General features: G+C 44.6%; 2 protein-coding genes across 3 annotated transcripts in view; both read right to left on the bottom strand.

The window, feature by feature from the left end:
- Positions 1-27,408, bottom strand: LOC117775793. 2 transcript variants are annotated; one of them, XM_034609232.1, is made up of 19 exons: positions 26,615-27,339; positions 20,416-22,959; positions 19,770-19,878; positions 18,382-18,659; positions 18,007-18,296; positions 17,528-17,765; positions 17,191-17,450; positions 8,299-8,496; positions 8,137-8,217; positions 7,795-7,907; positions 7,399-7,457; positions 7,229-7,318; positions 4,368-4,411; positions 3,471-3,661; positions 3,266-3,336; positions 2,607-2,764; positions 1,190-1,334; positions 955-1,098; positions 1-336 (listed from the first exon to the last, which is right to left on the bottom strand). In XM_034609232.1, the coding sequence occupies exons 2-19, from the start codon at positions 22,777-22,779 to the stop codon at positions 37-39; spliced, it is 5,133 nt and encodes a 1,710-aa protein (XP_034465123.1). In that variant the 5' UTR covers positions 22,780-22,959; positions 26,615-27,339; the 3' UTR covers positions 1-36. The 2 variants fall into 2 exon arrangements, with proteins under 2 accessions (XP_034465123.1, XP_034465124.1); XM_034609233.1 differs by lacking the exons at positions 1-336; positions 955-1,098; positions 1,190-1,334 and adding an exon at positions 2,325-2,369 and having other exon boundaries at positions 2,590-2,764; positions 26,615-27,408.
- Positions 7,168-27,437, bottom strand: part of LOC117775794 (nuclear factor NF-kappa-B p100 subunit-like) — a 38,733-nt gene continuing 18,463 nt past the window's right edge. Inside the window, exon 24 of the transcript XR_004616336.1 lies at positions 7,168-7,228. The gene's annotated coding sequence lies outside the window, so the exon portion shown is untranslated. The remainder of the gene's footprint in view (positions 7,229-27,437) is intronic.

Raw genomic sequence — 27,437 nt, 5'->3', positions numbered from 1 at the left:
ATCTCCAGCTTCACTATCAGCCAGACTCTTGCCGTCTTACGGCCCCTCCTCCTGGTTGCTGCTCTGTTTCTGCAGCTCAGCTTGCTGGTTGCTCCCGTTCTTCTTCTTGCTTCCCTCCCTGGTGGTTGATGATGACGACGTGACCTTTAAGCTCTTTGACGTCTTGGTTCCTCGGATTTTCTCCTTGTTGGCGGCGTCCTGAGGCAGCGAGGGACTGGAGTGTGTCCTTTGCAGGCCTCCGTCGTCAAACAGCCGAGACTCGAAGGCCGTCAGGTCCTCGTCTCCGCTCGCCAGCTTGGCTCTGAGCAACATGGCGTACGTACCGTAACGAGTTTTCTGTAGAGGACAGAGACGGAGACGTTAACGATGTCCCCATCAGTGATGTCACTCGTTTGGACTTTGAGAGTATGACGTCACTGAGGGTCACATGTTCAGACTAATAAGAAACTACAACCAGACGCTGTTAGCTTAGCATTAAGACTGGAATTTAAAGCAAACAGCTAGCCTAGCAATGTGAAGCATCATCAACAGTTTAAATTCAGTTCATGTTTCATCTACATTATGACAGTGATAAAATAATAATGAATAACATCAGCTGTGTAACTAACGCGCTAATAAACGGCATCGTGTTGCTTTAAGTGATCGACATGTTCCCGACACCGAGTTGGACACCAAACAAACTGAATCTGTTGTGATGAAGACGAGCAGACGAAGTCGAACACAAACATGCACATACATGAACATTAGATATGAAACACAAACGTTCACTCGTCAAATCATCTGAAACAGAATGAAACTGAAACAGCAAATTAAAAACAGTAGAAAATGTCGCAGCTGGCGTCATACTGTGTCATCACTTGTATTTAAACTTTTATTTTGTTTCATTTTTCCCAAACCTCGGGACGTTTTACTCTGAAAAATGCCAAACAGGAAATGACCCTGCATGAATATCACCTCAAAATCAAAGTAATCCTGTCGGAGTTTCTGTTCCTCCAGCTCACGACCTTTGACCTTTCGATTCGGCGTGGAGGTCGTCAGGTCTGCCAGCTCGGACGAAACGCCCCTGAAGCGGTTCTCGTGAGACTTGACCTGCTCTTCCTGTCGAGACAAAGCAAAGGATTCTGGGATTTGTGCTGCTTCCACATATGGAGTTTACCCACAATCCCCAGCGACTCTCTGTCATCTGTACCTGGGATAGTTTGGTGTTGGATCCCGGCAGCAGAGGGCGACTGAATCTCTTTTGAGAGCCGATCGCCGCCGGGAAGGGTGGAGCTGAGAACATGGCTGCCACCACGTTGATGCGCGTTATCCATGACTGCATCTGTTCTGCGTTTCTGCAGGAAAAACAAAGCAGTTGGATTCAGACGTCGTCACTAATCAATGCATCAGGTTTGTTTGTGGATAAATTAAAGTTGAATATATTTGAACGTCCCGTTAGAGTGGCAAAAATAAATTAAAAAATAAGACCTTTGAGTCTTTCGGTGTTTTTATGACTTTGAAAAGATTCTGGTCAGGAGCTATGAGGCAATGCTTTTTAATTAAATTTCAAGACAGTTCACTGATTCATCTTCAGGAGATGATAAATAATAAATAGAAGAGTTGATAAAAGAAGGTCAAAGGTCAGAGGTTGTCAGCTGATTCCTTCATTGTGGCCCAGGACACGTTCACACTAATAAAAGTATGTGGACACACGTGTCTCAGAACCTCCCAATGTGTCTTAAACCAAACTGAAAACACAGATCACAGGAGCACTCACGTGCACTTGGCATGCACGTGTCAGTGTAAACAGCTGTAATAACATCTGGCCTCCTCCACTTGTAAACAGCTGCATCATAGTAAAATACAGACTTTAACTGAACATCAGCTGTTAACAAAGACAACAGGGTCAGAAACACTTGTAATTGATTCTCCATGTTGTTTCTACTCTGGAAGCTACGGCAGGTCATGTGACAGCAGGTCATGTGACAGCAGCCTGACGAATCAGAGTAGACTACATAGTGACAAAAAGAACCAATCAGCAAGAGGTTGAGAGCGTCTACGTCATCGTTTCCAAACATCTCAGATTCTGTTTGTCCAGAATAAAACTCAGCTCCAGAGTTTTCAAACTAAAACGGGACCAGCAACGTGTGTGTGGAGTCGTGTGGACGTCAGAGACGAATCTGTAGCAGAGATGATGACTTTTAAAACGTTGTTGATGTTTCACAGCTGATCTCAGAGCTGGAGGTCACCTCGCCCGACTCAGCTGTGAGCAGCACGTTGGTTTTTGTTCAGTGATGAGAATGTTTATTTATCAGTTTTTATTTTTGTATTGGAAAATAAAAACCTAACAATAAACAAACAAATGAATAAAAAAGTAAACGTTGTGTGTGAGCGGAGGTGTGTGTGTGTGAGCGGAGGTGTGTGTGTGTGAGCGGAGGTGTGTGTGTGTGAGCGGAGGTGTGTGTGTGTGAGCGGAGGTGTGTGTGTGTGAGCGGAGGTGTGTGTGTGTGAGCGGAGGTGTGTGTGTGTGTGCGTGTGTGTGTGTGTGTGAGCGGAGGTGCGTGTGTGTGAGCGGAGGTGTGTGTGTGTGTGTGTGTGTGTGCGTGTGCGTGTGCGTGTGCTCTTACGGAGCCTGGAACAGGAACACCCTCCAGTCCGCCGTCCTCAGGTAGAACACGTTGGGCCTCTTGCTGTAGTCGGCCGCCCTCATGGCGAGAGAGTGATGGATGGACACAGCGTTCTTCACGTCCTCCTCGGTCAACTCCCGCTCCGCACGGTACTCGTCCTGTTGGCCAATCACAGAACAGCGTGCAGGTGACGCAGTGACATCACAGACTGGCGGACTTGATTCCCAGTGTTTGTTTGTCAGCTGATTATTGGAGCAATGATGTTTATATTTTTAAATACCAGACGAGAAAATGTTTTACGTTTTCCTTTCACTTATTTTAAACATATTTAGAAAAACTGAAAACATTGTTTTTATCTTAAGTGACTGAAGATGAACGTTTTCATTATGAAAATAAACAAATTTATCACGTTAGGTCGATGTGGGATAAAACCCGCCCCAAGCCTGCCTCTGATTGGTTGAGATTAATAGATGACATCACAAAATAAAAGACCTTATAATGAAATGGTGCCAGATATTTCAAAATAAAAGCATTTAAAATAGTAAAACAGATCAGTTCTGTCTCTGACCTGAAATCAGTTGGATCTGGGACACGCGTCTAAAAATAGGCGTGGTGTGTGAGACACAGGGGCTGCTGGGTAATGTAGTTCATGTGTTTACCTTCTGCAGGTAGAGCACAAGACCCTTCAGCAAGACGTAGAAAGACTTCCAGCCTCTCTTACCCCGCGCCGCTGGAGGAAACAAGGCATCATGGGATATTATGCGTCGTGAGTAAACTTAACACATTGTGACAAGGGAAAAAAATAAATGATTAAAATTTAAAACTGTTAATTTTGTAGTAATTCAAGAAGAAGAAGTGACGTACTTCTCTTTCCGTCAGGGTCGGCGTGGACTTTGCGAACCAGGAAGCCGCTCTTGTAGAGCTCGCCGTCCACCTGCTGGGCAACGCCCAGCAGCGGGTTTCCTCCACTGCCCAGTCGCTTCATGGTGTGGGAGGCGGAGTCTGTTCGGACGTCAGCCAACTCCGACATCGACTTCCTCAGCTCCTCTTCATCACTTCAGCAGAGAAGAAAAAACAGAGGATTGTCAGGTTCAGTGACCTCATTAAGACATAACTTCCTCCCCACAAACATCTCCTCATCGTTTCGGATCTACAGAAAAATCCCCTGAAGCTAAACGTGACAAATTCAGTTTCTCTTTTTAACAAAAATCTTGTGAAAACATCTTTGATGTTGTAACTCATTTTGACCACCAGAGGCAGTACTGCCAGATTTAAACATGTAAACTTTAGACGTCACTTTGGTCCTTTTGAGACAAAGGGATCAGAAATGAATCAGCTGCAGGAATAATCTTATTTCACCAGATTTCATCTCACAATCGTTCCTGATCAATAATTACTTATATAACAAATTAAATATTAAATTAAAGTGTCAGGACGTCGTCATCTCAACGTCTCATTTCCTTTTGATTTTCATTTCAACAGAGAAGAGGCGGAACACGAGGAGGACAGATGCTAAATGCTAACAAGACGTGTGTCGACAGTCAAGCATGGGCGTTGGGATGCTGACCTGTAATTACAAGAGGAAAGAAGCAGGGAACGGTTACCATGGCAACAGAGGCTTAAATAAGGGAGTCGGGCAGCAGCAGCAGACACACACACACACACACACGCACACACACACACACACACACACACACACACACACACACACACACACACACACACACACACCTCAGATGTTTGCACTGTGATGAAACTTACATGGTCCACTGCAGCTTCTCGTTCTTGATGGAGCTGTAGAGAGTCTGAGGAGACACAACACAGAGTCACATGTGTGTGTGTCTGTGGAGTATTTTTCTTTCACACTGTTGAACTGAGTGAAACATAATTAATAATTATTATTAAATATGATTTAAAACTCAGAGTGTCACTATGGCGACTACAAATAAAGAATCTTCACAATGAAGACCGTGACGTGCAAACTGTTTATTCTCCACTAAAGATGAAAGAAACTAATTTTCTTTTTAGAGCTAGTTGCGAGGACGTTGAGATTGTCTGAGCTCACTGCGCTTTTACATCATATCAGTTCTGAGGTGTTGTAGCGCCCTCTCATGGCCCATCAATAACACGTCAATAAAAACGATTAATTTAAATCTGTGTTTCCGAGTTCTCACGCTTCTACCTTCTTCTTACGGCTCTGCAGGTGCTGCTGTCCGTCCTGGGTTTTTCCCAGCAGGTCGGGGAACGCCAGCGGTTTGAGGGAGCGGGAGCGGGGGGTTCTGGGATACCTGAACGGGTCCGTGTCCCTTGAGTCACGCCCGCTCCGGACCGAGCAGAGTGACCGAGACCGCATGCGGCCAGAGGAGTGGATGCTGTTGACACCGATCATGGTGGAGATTTAAGTTTATAAAAGTCTGACTGAACGTTTGAGTCTTTACAGGGAAGAAGAGCGAGCAACAGTCAGAGTGGTGTCAAACTTAATTATGTCCAAAACCCTCGTCCACCAACTTCACAAACTGCTCCTCAACTCAACCTTTAGACGACCTCGAAACAATTCAGTGCAGAGTTTCTTCAACTTCTGATCTGGTTTCAGTGAAAACACAGAGTTCAGATTCTAGATACGAGGAGGCTGTGGTGACGGTTGGTTGTGAGTCTGGATTGACCGTGTCCTCAGAGCTCAGCCTGCTGCATTATGGATCCAGCTTTATTCATTATGCATAAAAACATAGCAGCGTTCGTCATAATCCTGCTGCCTGTCGGTCGGGGGCTTCATCAGCCTCAAAAACTAAAACATGTCTGCGACAAACAGAAATCAGAGCTGATGGACACGATGTCGACACCAGACTGAAGATCCAACGTCTTTGTCGTTTAAACAACAGGTTGTGTTCACGACACACAAACAAGAGTAAAATATTTGAAATGTCAAAGTAAAAGAATGTTTTATAAGAATTATGACAAACGGAAAAATGCTGAAATTACTTTTGTCGGGAATGAGTGTTTACTGTTCAATAAAATCAGTTACTGATCAACATCTTTGACAAATAACAGTTAACACACAGATATTTATATATATATATAATAGGATATTAATACTTAAATAATTTCTACAGTCAATGATTTACATTGACTGTCTATACAATCTATTTTGATTTACAATTCCAATAAAATATATAATTTTTTTTTAAAGAAAAATCTATATTTTTTCCACCAGTTTCCAATAAAAGTGTATTATTGATTAACGTCTCTAAATAAATCAAACTTAAAAAATCTGATGATGAGATAATTAATCAGAAGTTAAGTTCAAGCAAATCAGGACCCGACCGTCGGTTCGTCCGTTTCCTGTTCACGTCTCATTAAACAGGTCAGAGCGTTCACACACACACACACACACACACACACGCACACGCACACGCACACACACACACGCACACACACGCACACACGCACACACACACGCACACGCACACACGCACACGCACACACGCACTGTATGTGTGTGTTAGAGTCTAATCCATCAACAGTTCAGAGGCAGTGATGTGAAATTCATCAGATCATCAGAAAACCACGCAAACATTCACTCAAAAATAAATAAATAAAATGTGATCTTCTTCTGATGAAAGTCCTGTCGCAGCAGAGGAAGAGGAGGAAAAGAAGGTGATGGAGGAGAATCCCTGGACTGCAAATAAACCTGCGTGACGGAGGAAACGTATCAGCAGCAGCTCGCACATCCAAACACAGAAAACAGGGAGACGGGCGAGCGAGCACACCCACACACGCAGACTGAGAGAGAGAGAGAGAGAGAGAGCACCCCGAGACTGACGTCAGCCTCCTCCAGCCCTGACGACCGAGGGAGGGATGAAGGGATGTGAAGGAGAGGAGAGTTTCTCCTGTTGCTTGAGACAGAAAGAGAGAAAGAGAGAGAGAATCCCTCCTTCCTCTTCACCCCCTCTTCTTCTCCTCCTCCTTTGCTTGTTATTGTCTACCTCCTGCAGGAAAATCCCTCCGTCAGGTGAGCTCACTCCTCCTCGTCTGCTCCTCTTATATTCCCCCTCTGCTCCTCTCTTCTTCTCTTGCTCTTCTCTTATTGCTCTTCTCTTCTTTTATTCTTCCTCTGTTCCACTCTTTTCTTATTCCTCTTCTCTCCTCTGAGACTCTGAACAGTTGGACTGTTGCTCGCTCTCCCCTCCTCTCCCCTCTCTCTCTCTCTATGCGCATTTTCTCTCGGCTGCAGCAGCCAATCAGAGCACGGTGATGGGAGCTTCAGCCCGCCCCCTGCTCTCCTCGGAGCTGTCAATCATCTGAGGCTTCACAGAGCTGAATGTAAATCTGTGACAATCATCTGAAAACATGAGGATTTAACCGGAATAAAAATAATAATCATTTATTTGATCTTTTATCTATTTGATAAAAATATATTTTATTTTAAATGAATCAAGTGAAGGAGAAGAAGAATATTTGGTTTTGAAAAACACTGTAAACATAATCACAGTGTTTTACTGTCAGAGCTGCCACACACACACACACACACACACACACACACACACACACACACACACACACACACACACACACACACACACACACACACACACACACACACACACACACACACACACACACACCTTCAGCAGATCTTTGGGGAAGTCTCTTCCGTTGTTGAGACCTTCTAGGTTGGAGATGAACTGACTGCAGGACATCCGCTTCCCCACGTTCTACACACACACACACAGTAAACAGATTTATCAATAACATTATTTTTTGATCTTTGATGAAAGATAAAAATCAAACTCACGTTTCCATGAAGGTCAGAGTTCAGCAGCATCACGGCACAGGTCAGAGTGTGGACGCTGTCTGAGAGACAGAGAGGTGAGACAGACAGGAGAGCAGACAGTCAGACGAGAGACAGACAATTGAGCAACAGACAGGTGAGCAGACAAACAGACAAGTGAGAGACAGACAGGTGAGCAGACAGACAAGTGAGCAGACAAACAGACAAGTGAGAGACAGACAGGTGAGCAGACAGACAAACAGGTGAGCAGACAAACAGACAAGTGAGAGACAGACAGGTGAGCAGACAGACAAGCAGACAAACAGGTGAGCAGACAGACAGACAGGTGAGCAGACAGACAAGTGAGCAGACAGACAGACAGGTGAGAGACAGACAGACAGGTGAGAGACAGACAGGTACCTTCAGTGGTCAGACTCTCTGGGTTACATTGTCTGAATCTTCTAGAGAAGTGAGCGAGGACTCTCTCTCTCTCCTGAGTTTCTCCCATCAGAGCAAACTGTCTCAGGAACGACCTGCAATCAATCAATCAATCAATCAATCACTCTCTCTCTCTCTCTCTCTCTCTCTCTCTCTCTCGCTCTCTCGCTCTCTCTCTCGCTCTCGACTTTTAATGTGAAACATCTGCATCAGAAACTTTCATTGATGTAAACTTTATATTTTAAAAATGTCTTTTGTTAAAATCCTTAAAAAGAAAAGGTCACCAGTTTCAGCTGAGACGAGGACAAGGGGAGGAGGACTGACCTGAGCGCCTGGTCGATGTTCAGACCGGTGAAGTTAAAATTACTGAGATATTCTTCTGCCACCTTCTGGTTGAACTCATTACTGCAGACACACAAACAGCAGAGCGGTGTTAAGAAGATCAACTGACACATGACAAACATGAGGACACAGACAGACACTGACTTTTTGCTCAGGTGTCGGGCGACGTCTGACTTCCTGAAGCCGTCCAGGTGGTAGAGGCGTTTAGCGAGGCGTTTGGCGGCCTGCAGGTCGGCCTTCGTGCCGTTGGCCAGCTCGTCGTCGCTGCCGCCGAGCGCCAGGCGCTCAGCTACGTCGGCCTGTGGGTACAGCAGCTCGGGGGGGCGGTCCACCAGACGCTCCCTGACAACACACAAACAAACACACACACGGGACATTATCTCATGACTCTCACTTCCTGTTTCTGCTCTCGTTCCTGAGTCTTGTTCCTGTTCTGTTCCTGCAGTATAGGTCTTAGACTGAAAGATAAAAGACTCTTATTTTGACAGTTTCCACACGAACACCCAGATTGTCAAACAACACGTCAAACAGCCGCTCAGCTTCTGCTTCATCATCATCTGAAGATATCTCATTCCTCTGTTGGTCAGTAAACCTGTTGCAGCAGTAGATGTGGTTCTATTTCCTTCAACAGCCTCACATATCTGAGTGTATTTATAACCAGTGTTTGCTGCTGCATCGACCGGCGTCTCCTCAGGGATCAATACTCTTTCATTTACTCTCACTCCACCCGAGCCAAGCAGAATTATTTAGAATTTAACGAACCTATCGGTCGCTGGTGCTGCTGAGACATGTCCGTTCTCCATCAGCCGTCCTTCAGCATCAGACTTTTAAACAGAAACTGGACCTCGAACAGGAAGTGAAGTCAGAGTTGTGAACGAGAGTCAGAAAGTGGGAAGTGGTGGAACTGCATCTACTTCCCTTCAGTGACAGTGTGATGGGAACAGGTATCAAACCACCGTGATGTCACCCATTGGCTTGTTAGCCTCGGCTTGAGATTTTGTTCAGCGCCATCTTGGTTTTTGAGACCAGAAGTAACCATTTTTGGAGGAGAGGGGGTGGGAACCTGACTCAGAGCTCGAGGACACTGCACACTCATTGGACGGTCCTAGCTGTCAATCACTCTGTGGTATCCCCCCCCCAACACATCTGGTGCTTTATGGTCTGTTTGACTCTAAATGATCATAATTCACTAAATGAACATCAGCTGTTTGAAGAAGACTTGAAACTAGAGACTGAGACAGAAACTCCTGAGGAAAATGTTTTTATAACCACATGTTAATATAAAATAAATAACGATTTACTTTGTCTACTTTAGGCTAACATTATGGTGTTTAGACTAAAATTTAGGTAAGATCAACGGAATACGCATATTAAGGCTAACATTATTTTTGCTTAGACCATAGATTGTAAATAAAGGTGGATAATGCGACAAATCCTGTTGCCCGCAGGGGGCGCTGCAGCATGTGACTGACTGTCCAACACACCTGAGATGTTTCTGCTGCAGACAGAAACATGAACGAGCACGTTCTGTAGTTATCAGGGCCAATCTTGGTTCAATACCATCATTGTGAGGACATTTTGTCTGGTCCTCTCAAATTCAAAGGCCTTTTTGAGGGACTTGGTGACTTGGTTTGAAGTTTAGGTTAGAGTTAGGCATTTAGTTGTGGTGGTTAAGGTTAGGGAATGCATTATGTCAATGAGTGTCCTATAGAGGGACAAGTGTGTGTGTGTGTGTGTGTGTGTGTGTGTGTGTGTGTGTGTGTGTGTGTGTGTGTGTGTGTGTGTGTGTGTGTGTGTGTGTGTGGACGAGACAGAACAGAGTGTGAGTGCGGATGTTTCTGTCGACGACTCCTTCCTCCGCCAACACAACCCATTCATCCAGGACAGAAATAACCAGCAGTCAGTGAACTTCACTCGACAGGACGCCAGGAAATTCTTGTTTTTCTTTTCTTTTTTATGCATCAGCCACTGGGGCCGGTCGTCCTCCGACTGCAGCAGCACTGAGTCAACACACAGATCAGATGATGCTCGGATGTTTGTGCATTCACACACTGCAACAAGATACTTCCACCAAAGTCAAACAAATATAGAGCCTCAGAACTTCTACCACAAACACAAGTTAGTAAAAAAACAAGAATTACTGTATTTAACTTTATAAGCTGTGGTGAGCTTTTAACTAAAACCAGCAGCACCCGTCAGCAGAGCTGGACTGGACGTCAGTCCTGTGTCAGACGACAAATCTACCGAAGGAAAAACCCACTGCTCAACAGTGATCAACTCATCAAAGCAACAAAACCATACGATCAAAGGACCCAGCACAGAGGTCACTGAAGGTCAGAGTGTGTCTAAGGTCAGAGGTTAAACACACTGGTGATACCTAACATTTGATCCGACAGAAACTTTAATATAAAGCTGGATATTCTCAACATTGTAAAAAATGACCCCGTTTCCGGTTGAATTTGAACGTCGGGGCTTGTGGACGCTTGATGACATCACAGGAGCAGGATGGAGGCAAGTTAGGTTTTTTCTGTTGTTTTATTACGTCTGAAGAATCGAGTTGGATACAACACTGTTTACCGCTGAAACTCCAGAAGTGTTTAGTGGACTCAAACCCCCCCCCCCCCCCCATCATAGTGGTGAGGAGGTGAATCGTCCCTTTAAGCTGCATTTCCACCACAGAGCTTAAAATGCTGGATTGGTCGAGTACTTTTTATTTTAGCTGGTCAGTCTCCTCAGTCGCTTGGAAAATCTTTTTCTTTACTTTAAGCCGAGTATTTCAGGTGTTTTGAATTAACTTGGTTTCGAGCGCTCATCTCTTTTCAAGCATCAACTCAACAATCTAATTTACAAAAGCTCAGTTAATATAGCCCCTTCCTTGTTCTTCTGCATTACCGCAACCCGGTGGACTGGAGTGGAACAGCAGGCTGAAGCCATTTAGATTAGAAACACAGAGACAGATCACCTGTTAAAACCAGAAGGAGAAAATACATCTACAACAAGACATGTTCTCTAAACTTCAAATATCTTATTACTTTTAACCAAAGAAGAGAAAAACGATGTGGACTTAGACTGGACTCTGAGCTGAGACGGATTCAGTCCAACAGACACAGAAAAACTTAAACTCACTGACCAGAAAGTCATAGAAAAGACGACGAGAGGAAAACAAGTCTGAGATCAAAAGACAGAGGGAGAAAATGAAAGAGAGGAAAAGAGGAACAAATATAGAGAAAGAGAGAAGGAAAGAGTGAGAGACTGTTATTATCCAGGGTGTGTCAGTCAGCTGTCGTTCATCCAGACTGACACCAAAACAACACACTGCACACAGACGGACACACAACATGAACACAACAGATTCAAAAACACACATGTTGTCCTGTGTGTCCTGGTTTAAAGGGCCCATATTTTACACCTTTCTGGTATTGGTTCCCTGAGATGATACATCAGTGGTTTAAAGTGGACAAGCTGCTGCAGTGTGTATTTCCATGTCCTGTCTCCGTCCTCTCTCTGGAGCTGCAGACCTGCCTCCTGAGCCCCTCCTCTGATTGGCTGACTGCACTTTGAGTGACACGCGACCAGGCCTATCACCGGTCTCCCTCTGGTAAACACAGCTGAAAGTCACGTGATGTTTGCAGCTATAGAAAAGCAGCCACATGTTCACAGTCGTTACAACCGGATGTTTCTGAACGGAAGTGACACCGTCCTCATGTCTGTTCAAGTTTTAGCAGGACAGTCGGCCAATGTAGGAGTAACGTCCCGAGTCACAGTACGGAGTTTCAATATGGAGTTTCAGTCCTGAGTAACGTAGACTTTACTCCGTACTGAGCACAGCGACACGTCAGTAGAAATAAAGCGTAACCGCTGGTCTCTAACAGTCACGTTGGGCGGGGCTGAGAGACAAGTGCGATCCCGAATGACATCATACGGGGGAGGAAGTACGAAACAAGACGTTTCAATAACATATTTCTTAGAATGGACTGAGTGAAAAAGTCTGAGGAGTGACTGTTTTCATACTTTGAGGCCCCCTACTGGCCCCTTAAAGTCATTACAGATAGTAAAAGCCCAGAAAATGTATTGTACACAATATGGGCCCTTTAAAGGACCAGTCTGTGATTTTCTACTGGACTTATTCTTCATTGTAAAAAGACTCAAACTCAAATGTTTCTGTCTATGACTCCGACTACAGCTTTTTAAAACTCTTCAGTTATATAGTTCACACAAAGAGAGACGACGATGCTGTTATGGTTTGTTCCATCTAATTTTAAAAGTGACGAGGCAAGTCTCGATGAGACGACTCGAGATAAGAGGACACTAGAGAGGAGACAAAACGCTGCAAGACTCAACGAGACAAGACTCAAAGAGATGAGATGCAGCCAAAGTTGGCTTCTCAAAAATATTTCCGTCATTCATCCTTATAGGTAATGGGATCCTTTAAAGTAGATTCTAAGGATTCAGCCTCAAAATGATCTGATGTCCTAAATTCTTCTGAACTCTGAGATGACATTAAACTTCGTCTAATGCCAGAGAGGGAAAAAAGATCTGATGATATTTGATGTTAAAACGAGTCACAGATCTGTGACTCGTCCACATGAGTTTGATTTCCATGATGTGTTTTGTGCTCCTCGGGAGGCGGTGAACAGAGTTCAGCTCTCACGTGTTCCGCTCACGCCTCACTGTGAAACAAGTGCTTGATCTATAATGGATGCTCAGTCGGAAAGTGAAAACAGCAAACTACCTCCGAACTCCGGAGGAGATCCTCGGCCTGCAGGGACGTTAATTCAGCAGAAACTAAAAAACACGGGATGGTTGATTAGTGATTCTGTTTGAAGTGATGCAGAGCGAAGCCTCGGAGCCAGTTACTGCTGAGTTTTAACTCTGAAACTGAACCAAACCCAGAAAAACAACAGGTCCTCTTCATCAAACGTCAACCTGAGGCTCAGCAGGTTGTTAACGTCTGAAACTTTATCATCCACATTGACATATCACAGCTTTGTTTTCCTCCTTAAATCTCCTCGGGTTTGTGTCCCACCTGAAGGACGACGATCATTTCATGTGGATTTTAATTAAACATCTGTTAAAATATGAAATGTTGTTGTCGGCTCTATTCTCAGGCTCCTGCCGTTAGTTTGAGATATTTTGCTGTCGTGTCCAGCATGATACAACTCTTCTAAAAATCACTGTTAACCATGGAAACAATAATCCATAATGGACTAGAAGGATGCTCAGAGCAAGACTAACTGATTATCTCACCAGGTTAAAGAAAGTGAAAAATGTAATCCTGGATTCTCTGCTATACCCAGATCTGCTCCAAAATCCACCTCTATACCACGGCTTCACTCCACCATCACTGTAGGAAACATAATTAAAACACGATACTTCCTGATCATGTGCACATGTTTTTGATATCAACAAGACATATAAACTACATGTGTTTTACACGACTTAAACATGAGCATCTGCTCACTGACTGTGGGACGGCAGTGTCACACAGGAAATAAACCTCCTCGACTGGGATTGAAATGGGAACGTTGTGAAGTAGAATGTGTTCCGCTGACCGAACACAGGGTAACGCTGAAGGCTCAGTTTCCTGACGCAGAACTTCAGTTACAACCTGGTCCTGACAGATGTAAACTGGATATATAATATAACATTTCACAGTTTACCTGTAACTATTCTATTTGAAAAGGGTTAAATGAAACAGAGAATAACTTCCACAGTTTTCTTTTAGTTCCACATTTCTGAGCGTCTGGAACAACATCAACCTTTTGATCAATTTCAGGTTTCAGCAGCGTTGACCTGAGCTGCTGTGATAACTTGAAATTAAGTTGAATTAATTAATAATAACAAATATTTAAATGATTGATTGATTTTGTATCTAACGTGTGAGACGCATGAGACGCTAAACAGAAAACGACCGTGGACACGTCACAGCAGAATATTAAAGACCTTTGTCAACTAAATTCAAGACTTAAAAGAAACTGAATTAAAAGCTTTTTAAGACTTTTTAAGACCCTGATGATCTTCAGGAGCTGACTCACCTGTAAACAGCTGGGTAGGGCGGGGCGTACACGTACCTGTCATCCAGAGCCCCGCCCCCCAAGCACAGCAGGTAGCTCGCCATGACGATGAGGAGTGGGCGGGGCCAGCAAACTCTCACACCCAGTCTATGATGTCAGTACCCGACAGTCGCCGCCAATCAAACAACATCCACATTGATAGCTTTGATCTGAGGAGGCGTTACCGAGGGGAACGCAGTGATGTCATAGATCTGCTGACGTCATGATAACGTCATTGTTTGTTTCATCCGGCAGCAGAAGTGTCTCCTCCTCTGATTCGTCTGTTTTCAGTCGTCCTCCTTCGTCTGACTTTTCCTCTTCACCTCTGTCAGCTCCTTCCTCCTCCTTCTCTTCTTTCTCTCTTTAAAAACTTTCTGCCGTCTTCATTCTCTCTCAACAACTTCTCCACACAACTTCCTCTCCTCCTCTCAGCCGGATCTTCTTGTCCCGCCCCTCCCGCGCATCAGTTATTTTCCTTCACTGAGGGGATGGAGGTTTGTGTTTCCTCCCCCGTTCGACCGGGGACGCTCCTCCTCCTCCTCCTCCCTCCGTCCTCTCCTTCCCCTCTTCCTCTCTTTGTCTCCTCTTACCTTCCTCTCACTCCATAACCCTAACCCTGGAAGAAGTTTGTATCTTTTTCTTTTCCTCACAAACAAACTATGATCGACACCTTATTTCACTTTTCTTCTTTGTGAAAAAACATTTGATTTCTTATGAAAAAGTTTATCAGCTTCAGAATAACAGTTATTTAGTGTGTGATTATTTTTTAATACAAATCTAAAAACTATATGGATTTTTAAACGGACTTATCGTATTTCTTTTAGCAACGCTTAACCTAAACTAAACTTTATTTAAAACAGTTTTAACTCTAACCAAAAAATCTCAACATTAAACCTTTATAATAAATACTAATACATAGTTATAAACTAAAGACACAGTTCTCTGTTCCCAGAGTAAAAGGTTCAGTTCTGTCTGTGGCTGGTTTCTCACATGTGAGCTGTACACAATAAACTACACACTGAGTAAACCCAGTGAAAGCAGGTCAGAGGTCAGAGGTCACGACAGCCAGACAACAGATGGAAAAGATCAACGTGAATAAGGAGGAGGAGGATGAAGGGGAGGAGGAAGATGGTGTTCAGGGACTGTCTCTGGTTTTCTGACAGGAGTGAGAGGTCGCTCTCTCTTTCTTTCTTTCTTTTTCAAATACTTACTGACTGATCCATCTGGAATTTCCCTCTATAGGCTGATAAAACTGTGTGTGTGTGTGTGTGTGTGTGTGTGTGTGTGTGTGTGTGTGTGTGTGTGTGTGTGTGTGTGTGTGTGTGTGTGTGTGTGTGCGTGTGTGTGTGTGTGGCAGCAGTTTGGGTGTGATCCTGTTTTTCACGAGTTTAATTAGTTTTCTACTGGAAACAATAAAGTTTGTGTTTGAATCTGAATTCTGCGTCCACACCCAGTGGACAGAGTCCAGACGTCTCTGACTGAGACAGACAAACCTCCAGCTGCAGTTTCAGCTGTTTGACTTTTACCAACACACGAGTGTGGAGGTCTGAGGAGATTCTCAGTCGTGAGTCAATGAACACGAATCAGAGACGAAACCTTTGTAACGTCAACAACAACCACGTCCAGTCGTCAGATTCCAAACCTCTGATTCTCTACAGTTCACACTGAGGAACAGACAATTCCAATAATCTCATCTGAGGTACAGAACAACAACTGAGAAACATTATTTAGATGATTTTCTTTCATGAGGCATCATGAAAACCTCTGTGAATAAAAAAATTGATCAACTACTCTGATTGATAAAATAATTTAGGTAAGTTTAGGTTTCTTCGCTGTCAGAATTGTCAGATTTCTGAAACCTTACAGCGTCTGACCTGAACAATCAGCTGACTGCAACTCACGACATGTGACCACAGGGATTTGGTTGAAGTAACCGTGAAGGTGCAGATCTGGACGTAAAGAGGATGTGGAACCAAAACTAATCATCAAATAGGACGGAGAACATCCAGGACAGACGTGGTCCAGAGCCTGAGACTCAGAAACCAAACCTTCTCTTTATCTTTAACAGCAGCGACGATTTGCTTCCAAGAATAAAAACTGATCGACAAAGACAAATAATCAATAAACTAGTGCCAAAGACTTACAGCTGCTGATCAATAAAAAACATCTGAATTGATTTATTAAATAAACGAGTTTCACAAACGCATCAGAAAGGAGAACAACTAGAAACCTACAAGGTCCCTCTTTTCCACCTACACTGGACGCTGTGTGTGTTCAGCTACACGTCAGACACACTATAATTAAACTCATGTGTAGTCTCACAGAATGGGCGTTCACACACACACACACACACACACACACACACACACACACACACACACACACACACACACACACACACACACACACACACACACACACACACACACACACACACACACACACACACACACACACACACACCACCTGCGTCTCTCTGTCTCCATCATGTGGCCTAACCATGTTACTGCAGCAGGATTCACTCAGTAAAATGTGTTTTGAATAAAGAAAAAGACAAATAATCTCAGATTGTCACAATACCAAGTTTCCACTGGAGTCATGTGGATCTTTCTCCTTTAAATCACAGCCTGAGTTTTTTAGCTGATATCATCCAATCACAAATACATCCATATCTGCGTCTATAAACTTTATACAGAACATGATGCAGAATTAGAGGTTTGAGTTCATTTAAAAAAGCTGAAAATACCTAAACAGATTAAAATTAAATAAAGAGAAAAGATGCTTCAAACCTAATTAATAGGTTTTTGTGTGGCTTTAACATTTTTAGTCATTGTTGTTCTTAGTACAAAATGATAATAATGAATTGACCTGCAGCCTTAGTGTGTTTACCCTTTTTTATGTGCATTGAACCACACCATCACCACACAGATGAGCCGAGGCTCCGGGGCCCCTCCTGGTGGGATCGACACCAGCTCTGACTCACCTGGGGCTGCTGTGGAGGGACGGGGCCGAGGTCGCCTTTCGGAAGCCATCTTTGAGGTTGGAGCGACGCCACGAATCCTTCTCTGACCTGGAGCGGACCGGAGGGCCAGTGTCGTCTTTGGACTGCGCTCGGAGCCTGGCCACTGAGGCACTGAGGGAGATTTCGGAGCGAGACGTCTCTGAGGTGGTGGCCGGGTCCGGGCGGGCCAGCGGGGCGAAGCTCAGCTCAATGATCTGCTTGGCGCTGTCGCAAATCTGACTCTGAACACAGACACAGCAGTGTTACCTCTGTGGTCATTACACGACTCACGATGTGATTCGTCTGCTGATGATCCTACCTGGATCTCTGGGGTGAGGGTCGGCAGGTCAAAGGTGAACACGGACGTGGATCCAGAGGTCAGCAGGTCGACACTGTCCAGGCTACTGTACGAGGTGCCTTTGGCCCGGTGAGACTCCATGATGTTTTCAAAATGGCGACTGAAGGAGTCGAGGTTGCTGTCGGAGGGTCGGCGGGGGCTGCCGACAGAGATCGGAGACTTGAGGCCTCCGTGGTTTTCGGACGAAGCCTCCATTGGCCTGAAAAAGGAAACAAACACTGAACGTCTGTGGTGCTGATTAGGCATTATGAACTCAAGGTGTGGTCACATGGAGCTCGAGACAACAAGACTAATGAAACAATGATAAAATGTTTGATCTGGTATCTGGACCACTTGTATGTGAATACATCAATAAGGACTAAATCCAAAATGTGAGGGATGAACTCTGTGTATAATATGAACCTTCTGATTGAATGTCCGATGTATTTTTGAGCTCTCACCCCTTCAGCAGCAGACTGAACACCTCGTCCTCGTCTTTAGTGGCTCTTTGTCTCTGTTTGTCTCCGAGCATCCTGACACTGGCCCAGCTCACCACTCCTTCCTCCTCCTCCTCCTCCTCCTCTTCTTCCTCCTCCTCCTCCTCTTCATCCCCCTCCTCCCTTCGTCCTGTCCGGGGTTTCGGGGGGGCGTCCGCGGGGCTGAAGCTGGAGTTTCCCAGGACGCTGCAGTTACTCCCAAAGGCAGAGTCCGCCTCTGCCTCCTCTGCTGTCTCCGCCTCTGCCCGCATCACCTGCAAGGTAATAATAATAAATATTGATCATGCATGAACATTCAAAAATGTCCAGATGAAATAAAAGCAGATGAAACCAGGTCACCTCGTCCAGGTCGGTTTCTCTGTAGCAGCGCAGCGGAACAGCGTCCAGATCAGTTTCAGAGTATTTAATGCTCCGGCGGATGATACCCGTCTTAGGGTTGGTGCCTCTGAGGTAAGGCGTCACCAGCTCCACCTCGATCTGCCGCACTTTGTGATGTGAAAACTTTGGACCCTGGTTGTCCCGCCCCCTCCTCTGATTAGCTGTTTTCAGATGTAGGGAGGAGGGAGGGGTGGGGCTGGGCAAACCACTGGTCAGTGGCGTTGTGGATGAGCCTTCAGCTAAAGGACAGAAACATACAGGCTACTTTATACATAACTGTATCAACAAATAGAAGTAGAGGTGGAAAAGCTCATGAGCACTTTGCAATTAAAGTGTTTTCTAATTTCTATGGAGAACAAAATAAACGTAGTAAACAAATCTGTTCAGAAAACTAAAGGTAAAGTACTGAGAGAAAACATGACTGAACTGATTCCTCTACTAAAATTAATGTAAGATTGTAATGATAAGTTAAACATATGAAACGTAAATATTATTCTGTCCATTGTCAGTTTAGAAAAAGAACTTGGATAAAGTTCTAATATCATCAAGTTTCTGAGGTGTGTTGACCTGACACCTTTTCAACTGATACATTAAATACATGAGATTCAATCATTCACTTTTTGGTCTATGATGATTAATCAGCGAGTTCAGGTTTACTAGGCAACAGACATTAAAGACTCCAGATCATTACGACAGTGTCCTGAATACAGAACCGGAAGTGAGTAATGGTTTGTAGTAATGCTCGTGAGTAGAGTCATGAACTGAGCCGTGTTCTCGCTGATGTTAGGATTTAGCTAATTGGCTTAGAAAAAGAGTGGGAGCTGGTGAAGCTGCTTGTTTACTTACTGGAGAGAAGAAACAATACAATAACCTGCTAAGAGAAGCAATAGACCTATACATACATACATACATACATACATAGCTGTTAATATCAATATCAACATATTACTGCTGCTGTCCACACACCACAACTAATCCCAACACTTTACTGAAACCAAGGCTGCTCTCGCAATGGGAATAAAACTGGAATAAAAACAATGAAGAATTTTGTTCATTTTCCTGAATACAATGTTATTGGATAAAAATAATCAAATTAATGGAAAAATACTTGAAACTTCAGCAATTCCAGCCTGAAACTGTGCTGAAAAAAAGAATAATAAACCCATTTTAGACTCAGTGTCTATTTAAAAAATCATTATAACAATATCAACCTTTACACAGTTAATGGTGTTAAAGTGTTGGTTTATTCACCAAACATTTGAATGCATATTCATTGTGTTCTGAAAAAAGAACATCAAAACAAATGTGAGCACGAATGAAAAGACAATGACCTGCAGCGTCTAACACACCTTCACGGCAGCGAGGCTCCTCCCTCTGGCCTCCGAACAGGAACTCCCACTTGGCCTGGGCGATCTTCTGCGACCGCGAGGACGGAGTCGATGCTGAGCCGCTGTCCGACTGTAGGAGGAAACAAAACACTGTGACAACGCTTGTTCTACTGTAGGAGACAGGATTACATAGAACTTTACAACACAAACTTTTAAGTGTATAGTTAATTATTATTATTATCGTATCAATTATATTGTTATATTTATGTTATTCTTGTTCTGGTGTTCTAATAACAACAGATGTTTGAACTCAAATATCCCATGAGTCTTTGCTGTAAAGCCCAATGGGACCTAAAGTTAACCAACCAAATAATCTTTGTGGAGTGTTTATACGTTACTGACCATTCACGCTGTACAAACTCATTAATCTTAGAATATGGACAGAAAGATGAACAGAGGCTGATGAAACAGAAACTAACTGAATGATGAGGATGAACATATTGTTATCAAGGTAAATATGACATCAGACCATGACTTTAACTTTTATTGTTCAGCTCTGAAGACAGACAGTTAACATCACACCACTCTTTTCAGAGATTCCCACACACACAGGGTTTGGCTGCATTTATATACAACCAAACCCACATCATCCTCCTGTCCAGCCGACCTGCATCCCAGAGCCGGTGTCGGTAGTATCGTGGCTGGACTGGCTCGAGGTTTCAGGGAACAGACTGTCGTTTCTCTCCAGCTGGAAACTGTCTCCCACGCTGCCTGTCACCCCACTGGAGCTCTGAGAAGACGTCCCACCAGCCCCACTGTGATCCTGAACCTCCTCTCTCTGGTCCATGGATATGCCTTCAACTGACCTCTGGTTCCCCTGCACTGACGTTATAACTCCTTTGTTTTCTCTATCAATCCTATGATTCTCCTCCTTGCTTGGAGTGTAAACTTTACAGTTTGTCTGTCTGTAGTCTTGATCACAGAGTTCGTCCCTGTCTTGGACTGGTCCAGTGTCCCTCCACTCCTGGTGCCTGGAGGTCCAGCTCACAGGCAAAGCGTCTGTGTTTTGGCTGGAGAGAAGTCTCCTGCAGAGTTCAGGTGATCTATCAAAGAGGTGATCATGCTGCCTCAGCTCCATACCGGGTGCTTTACGGCCTCCAGTGTACTGTGGTGGCTGGTAGCGGTGCAGGGTGGACATGTCTTTACTTAGTGATGAACTCCGTTGTTGCTGTGGGTCTAAAGCTGGAGATTGAGATGTAGTAACTCTGTGCAACCTAGCCTGTAAAGCTGGAGATGCTGAGGAAGAGAGGCCTGTCTGGGACAAGAGGGGGGAGACAAGTCCTGGTCTGGTTTGAGGTATCCGTTTGTGGTTCTGGTTGTCCACCCGCAGAGGTTCAGGGGAGACTTGGCCTTGAAGAGAGGCATATGGTTGGGATTCTTTTAGGAATGATGCCACCATCTTGGGACTCTCTGACCTCAGTGACTCAGCTGGAGAAGGTGTTGGCGAGGGAGACCCTCTGCCTGCAAAAGTACTGGACAATTTGGTAGCCTCCATAGCTAACTTACAAGCCACTTCAGCATTTAAGGATGGGGAGACACTTCTCCTGCCAATGACTGCATCCCTGGTTCTGCTACTACAGTGTAATGGTTTGGAGTGACTCTTGCTGGGAAAGGTTGACATATTGTTAGCACAGTACTGTATACTGTCTTTAGCATTATAGCTACTATCAACACAGTGGTGGGAGTTTCCACTTGTTTGGTAGCCACTCCTGCGCTGGTTGCTGGTGGGGGATGTTCTAGATGGGATCTCATGTTGGATGTCTGTGGGTCTCCCCGCAGGTAAAGGTGGATGAAATTTGCTGGACAACCTGGGGCTCTCATCCCCGGTCCATGGCCTCTGAGGCAGGCCATGCGAGTATAAGGTTGAGGTTGGAACCACTGGGTGGGAGGAGTATCCAGTGTGGGCACACAGGTGGTCAGAGGCTGGACTTCTGGGTAATCCATTAACTGCACTACGGCAGATTCCCCGGTCCATCTCCAAGAGCTGGGTCTTGGATGGCAGGGTGTGGGTGCTTCGGGGAAGGACGGGTGACCCCCCCCAGGACCTGCAGCGAGGGGATTGGTAGTGCCGTGGCAGAGTTGGGCTGCAGTTGTCTGGGCCACGACTGCCAAATTGTCGCCGGATTTCTGAGGATCCGAACTCCTCCCAGGCTCTGTAGGTGGCATCTCTGGCTACAGCATCCAGAGTAGCCCTCTGCAGGTAAGGTGAGCCCTGCGTACACTGATTCTGAGACGGCTTGGGGTGATTAGTGTAAGGGTCCCCCAGTGCTGGCTGACCATTGCACCACACTGGGTCACTCAGTCTTTTACGGAGGTGGGCAGGTAGTGTTTGCCCCTCCATTCTATTTAAAGGGTTGTCCAACTCACGACGGCTTCCCATGCTGTGAACGTTAGCTTTTTCTATGTAGCCATAGGTCACCACAGATGTCCTTCCGTCCTCACCCTCCACCGCCTGGATATCATAGGACCTACGGTTGGTGGTGGGTACAGTCAACTTCCCAGAGGATGTAGAAGATGGAGAGATTGGTAACCTTTCCTGGTAGGGATCCACGTCAGAGGAATGGGCACATCCCAGTGATCCATGCCGGCCTGGACCGGTCATTCCAGGTGAAATGACCTGGAGTAACTGAGAAAATTCGTCATATAACACATCCTGCCGATGGAACTGGGTGGGAGATCCTGTTGCGTCTGGGTTTTGAAGTTGGAAGCTGACTGAGTGCCTGGATGAGGACTTTGAAGGGGGTAAGCTTTGGGTCCCGCGCCCAGTGTGATGCCGAGTAATTGGTGAAAGATCTGGGCTGCGGTTGGGACTAGAGTGAGTGGAGCTCCTCTGGGAGGGAGGGAGGACATCTTGGCACGAAAGCGTCAGGTGGCTAGTTCCACTATTTCCTCTTTCCAGAACCTGCCCTTCCTCCTCAGCAACAGACCTCACCTCAACGTACAGGTGAAGGACTTTACCTGCCTGGGACATGTTGGCAACTCAGTCACCTCAAAGTCCAGATCTTCCGTTTCCGTGGTCCCTCACTATTTGCACAAAAGGTCCCAGGACCTTCTGGAACCCATGAAAGTATTCATCAAATGTCCTTGATGGGGATCAGAATCCGGACTAGAGATGCTGGTCTATTCTCCATCTGCTTATCGTCTCTTCAACCTGCAGCACAAAGACAAAACAATATTAACATATTAAGTTAATATTATTCCACAGAAGAAAGTAGCTGATTAACTTCTTCCTACCCAAATCCAAGTAAGAATGCTCTTTCTCACACATACACACTTTCAAACTTACATCCGAACCCATAATCTTTCCTGTTGTGTGTTTTGTTGCAGTGTAATTAATGTGAAATTACCTGCTGAGGCTGTAGTTCCAATAACATGGTTCCAGATATCAGATACCAAGGACCTCTTATTTTTTCATCCCAAAATATGTGCAGTAGTAACTGGGGGATTGAGCCCCAGTATCAAAGCTCTTACAACTGCCTGACTCAATCACAAGTGCCCCTCCGTTTTGGCCCTTAAACTGGTTCTCGTGGGCGTTTGAGGTTCCAACAGTCTCTTTGTGGTCAGCCAGAAGGTTTTGGTGAATCCTTTAGAAGATTGTTTTTGTGGAAGATCTAGGTTAGTTGAGAAGATTATAATGATCACTGAGGATGAATGAATCCTTTAAGAGTTTATATTGAAAAGATTCAAGGGAACCTTTAGGATGTTTCAATTGCCCTTTAGGCTTTTTTAGGGAATCTTTAAATGCTCTACGTGTTAATGATGAGTCCAAAACGGATTCTTTAAAAATGTTCTCATAGTAAATAAGAAAATTACATTTGTCCTTTAGGATGTTGATGTTTTCTTTAAGAGGTTCTAGTGGTTCTTGAGGGTATTCTAGAGGTCCAGGCTGTCCAGTCACTGAAGCAGCTTTAGGATAGTTTAGGAGGTTATGAAGGACACTGAGGTTTTAGAAGTCCCTTCAAAGGTTGTAGTGGTCTCTAAAGAAGTTCTAGGGTAAGTGTTCTGATAGGGTTCATAGTGATATGTTAGGAGGTTTATTCCAAACATTTTGCAATCACAAGAATATATGACAAACAGCACTGAAGCGGGAGACAAACTAAGTTTCTTTTCATTCGTAACGATCTGTAAAGAAGTTGGGAATACCAAAAAGTTGCTGTTCTGGTTCTCAGCCTTTCAGACCAGTTGAGTCCTCCTTACCCTCTGATAAGATTAAATACTGTGGTAATTAAAAGTCCATTCATGTCCTTGGCTACCCTCCAACATGGCGGCAGGAATATGTGGGCCAGCAGGCGCCAAGTGACACGTGTGAGTTTGATTTGTCTATTAATAGAAAAGCAGCTTGTAGTGGGCTCAGGTGAGAAACTAGGGCCTTTGTACAAACTGTCTGATCTGCTGAATATAGAAAAAAACCTTCTTTCCTTAGAGTCAAACTGTATTGATTTAATATTATACGGGGGGGAATTAATCGTTTTTTCGACTTGGACGACTCTGCATTGGTGCAGAGACAGAGCGATGTCCCGCGGCTGAATAACCAGCGCTGCTTCAGGATCAGGACGCTCGTTAAAGATCCGCTCGTCTTTGTCTGAGTTTCTGTCTGAGTGTCCTCCTCCACTGTCCTGCTGACCTGTGCTACTTTACACTTTAACAATAAACAGACACTTATCAGAAGATATTATGTCCTGAACAGTTCTGATGTTTACTTTCTGTTTGTTGATTAGCTTTAGAGTCTATGACAAGTATTTAAACACATGTGCACGTAGTTCATCTGCTACACACACATCAGGGTTAAAATGACCAGAACGAAATTTGTGTGAGCAACAGAGTCTCTCTCTCTCTCTCTCTCTCTCTCTCTCTCTCTCTCTCTCTCTCTCTCTCTCTCTCTCTCTCTCTCTCTCTCTCTCTCTCTCTCTCTCTCTCTCTCTCTCTCTCTCTCTCTATTATCATAAAACAGAGGTTTTTTTTTTTTTTTACTTCTTTGTTGCAGAAGAAGCGACGCCCTATTTATCTAGGAACATAAATATGAATTCATCAGGTTTTTATAAAGATCTGTTCAAAGTGAGGATGATTAGAAAACATCAGAGGAGCAGAATCTCTTGTTGACCAGCGGAGTAATGCTCCTCCATGCTGCTAGGGGGAGCCACACTGATACAGTAAAGACTAAAGATGCAGCTCACAAGTCTAAACTGATGAAGTCAAATCAATGTGGAGATCACTGACCACTGTTATAAACTGTTGGAGTCAGATTTTTTAATTAAAAAGCTTATTTTGCAAATGACACACTTGTAATAACAGTCACAGTCTCAAATACTGATTAAAGCACAAACCACGAGGCTCGTGAAGATCTAGTCACAGGGATGAAAAATAAATCATGTATAGCAATAAAATTATTTGCATCGATAATTGTTTTATAATCGAATCACAGACCTCTGAATAGGAATCTAATCTAGAGGAGCCTGGAGATTTCCACCCGTACCATTCACCTACACTGGTCATGTGATGTAAACAGGAAGTAGATTGTCTCCTCTGCCTTTGGTTGCTTAGTAACAGAAACTCCTCTGAAGGAGGAGCAGTGATGGTGAAAAGTCAGAGCAGGGATTTCTTTTCTCTGAGCGACGACGAGGTGGAACTGTTACCGACAGGAAGTGTTAGCTTTGTATTCACCGCTGGTCGTCGAGTCATGTGACTGATGAGAACCAATCAGGAAGAGAACGTGTCATCGTTTACTAAAGTCTCAGTTTCTGTTCAGACTCAAACACAAACCCAGAGTTTTCAAACTGAAACGAGAGCAGTTTACACAAGTCTCTGATTCAGAGGCTGGAAAACAAACGTGATTCACTTTTCCGCTGTAAACATCTGTATCTTCCACATCAATGACTTTGTCTGTTGAAGATTTTATCCCATGAAATATCTGAATATTGAGATGAGGAAACGACCAGAGTCCGACTGATCTATCAGTTGACTGATAAAAATCAGCTGAGTCTTTCACATCAGAATCTGTGTTTAGGTTTTGCACTGTTTGAGTTTTATAATGTGTTTGAATCATAGGTTTGTGATATGGTTAGTTTTGTTGGTATTTATAATGCACATGAATTTGCAGCTGGAGGTATGAGCTATACTGAGTGACGACAATTCTATTGAGTTGACATCGGCACTGAAACAAAAATGGCAGAACATAGATAAAGAGGTGTGTTTTGTTGATGAGACAGATTTCAGACGATGCTGAGGCGTTCAGTGAGCCGCTGGTTAATCACCACATCCTCACGTCAGAGTGGGAGGTTTCGACTGTGGAGCTGCAACACTTCATAGATCAACAGAAAATTAACCTGCAAATGTTGGGATCATGTATGAATTGTTTCAGTGTTGTTTTATTCTGAATCCTGTTATTTCTAACTGAGCTTAATGTTCTGATTTCCCTGGATGAAGTCTGGTTATAGAAGCAGCGTCAGACACACCGTCCGACAGGTGGAGGCTGTTATCAGACGTTGAACTCTGTCCTCAGTTTACAGCCTGAATCAAAGTCGCCACCGACGAACCGCAGCACCAAGAAGTCTTCATATAGATCACATGACCACCAGAAAACCAAACGCTCCTGAAACAGCGTCACTCTGCAGCTCACACACACACTGATCAGCCCAGTTAGCCCTACTTTTCCTGGACTCTGCTAATAGGATTCCCCCAACACTCACTGCTCCCTCTCCTCCTCCCCCTCCCAGCATGCACTGCTCAATCCACTCACTCACTCACTCACTCACACACTTATGAAACCAACACAAGTCCAAACAGACACACACACACTGTCACCTTACCTGTGTGTCCTGGAGTCCTCGCCGCTGCAGCAACGTCCCCTGAGTTGCCGTGGTAACCTCCTTTTCCTTCCTCCCTATTTCGTCCCGTCACTCTCTCTCTCTGTTGAGAGTAACCTCGTTTTATCCTCCCTCGCCCTCTTCACTCTCTCTCTGATGAACACTTGTTGTCTGCAGCAGAACCGGCTCATTGTGGATTTACCGACTCTGCTTGGCTTCTCCTCCTCCTCCTCCTCCTCCGGCTCCTCCTCTTCCTCTTCCTCCTCCTCCTCCTCCCTCCTCCACTTCCGATCTCTATCAATCAGCTGATGTCCGCACCCCCTTCTTCCGGGCACTCTGCCAGCCAATCCCTAGCTCCGTGGCCTGCAGACCTGAGCTCCATCAGCCAATGAGGAGCAGCTCTAACAGATGGCAGCACACAGCTTAGAGGGGTATGTCAGGAGTTGGGGGGGTCAAGGGTCAGCTGACCTGCTCGGACTGGGAGCTGCTTTAAAACAACAACATGCAAAGCTACATCAGAGACACTGATTATTCATCCTGAACTCTGCTGACCCCGCCCCCTGCAGTGATGTCACAGTGACCTGTAGTGAGGCGGGGCCAGACATTGTGACTTCAGCATGACGTGAACTTAAAAGGACCAATCACAACTCTATCTTTCAGCTTCATATGAACTTAATGTTCCAGATTAACTGTTTAACTGACAGAGGGAATTAACACATTTAAAAAAAATAGAATCTGTTAACGACGTCACGTTACCTTCTCAGTTGACGAGCGATGACATTTATCTTTCTGTAATTTAAAGGTAACAACATGTTGAAGTTCCAAC

This window comes from Hippoglossus hippoglossus, chromosome 15, assembly GCF_009819705.1.
Source record: "Hippoglossus hippoglossus isolate fHipHip1 chromosome 15, fHipHip1.pri, whole genome shotgun sequence".
NCBI classification, from domain to species: Eukaryota; Metazoa; Chordata; class Actinopteri; order Pleuronectiformes; family Pleuronectidae; genus Hippoglossus; species Hippoglossus hippoglossus.
The sequence above is the reverse complement of the archived record's forward strand: the minus strand, read 5'-3'. Positions and strand labels throughout refer to the sequence as shown.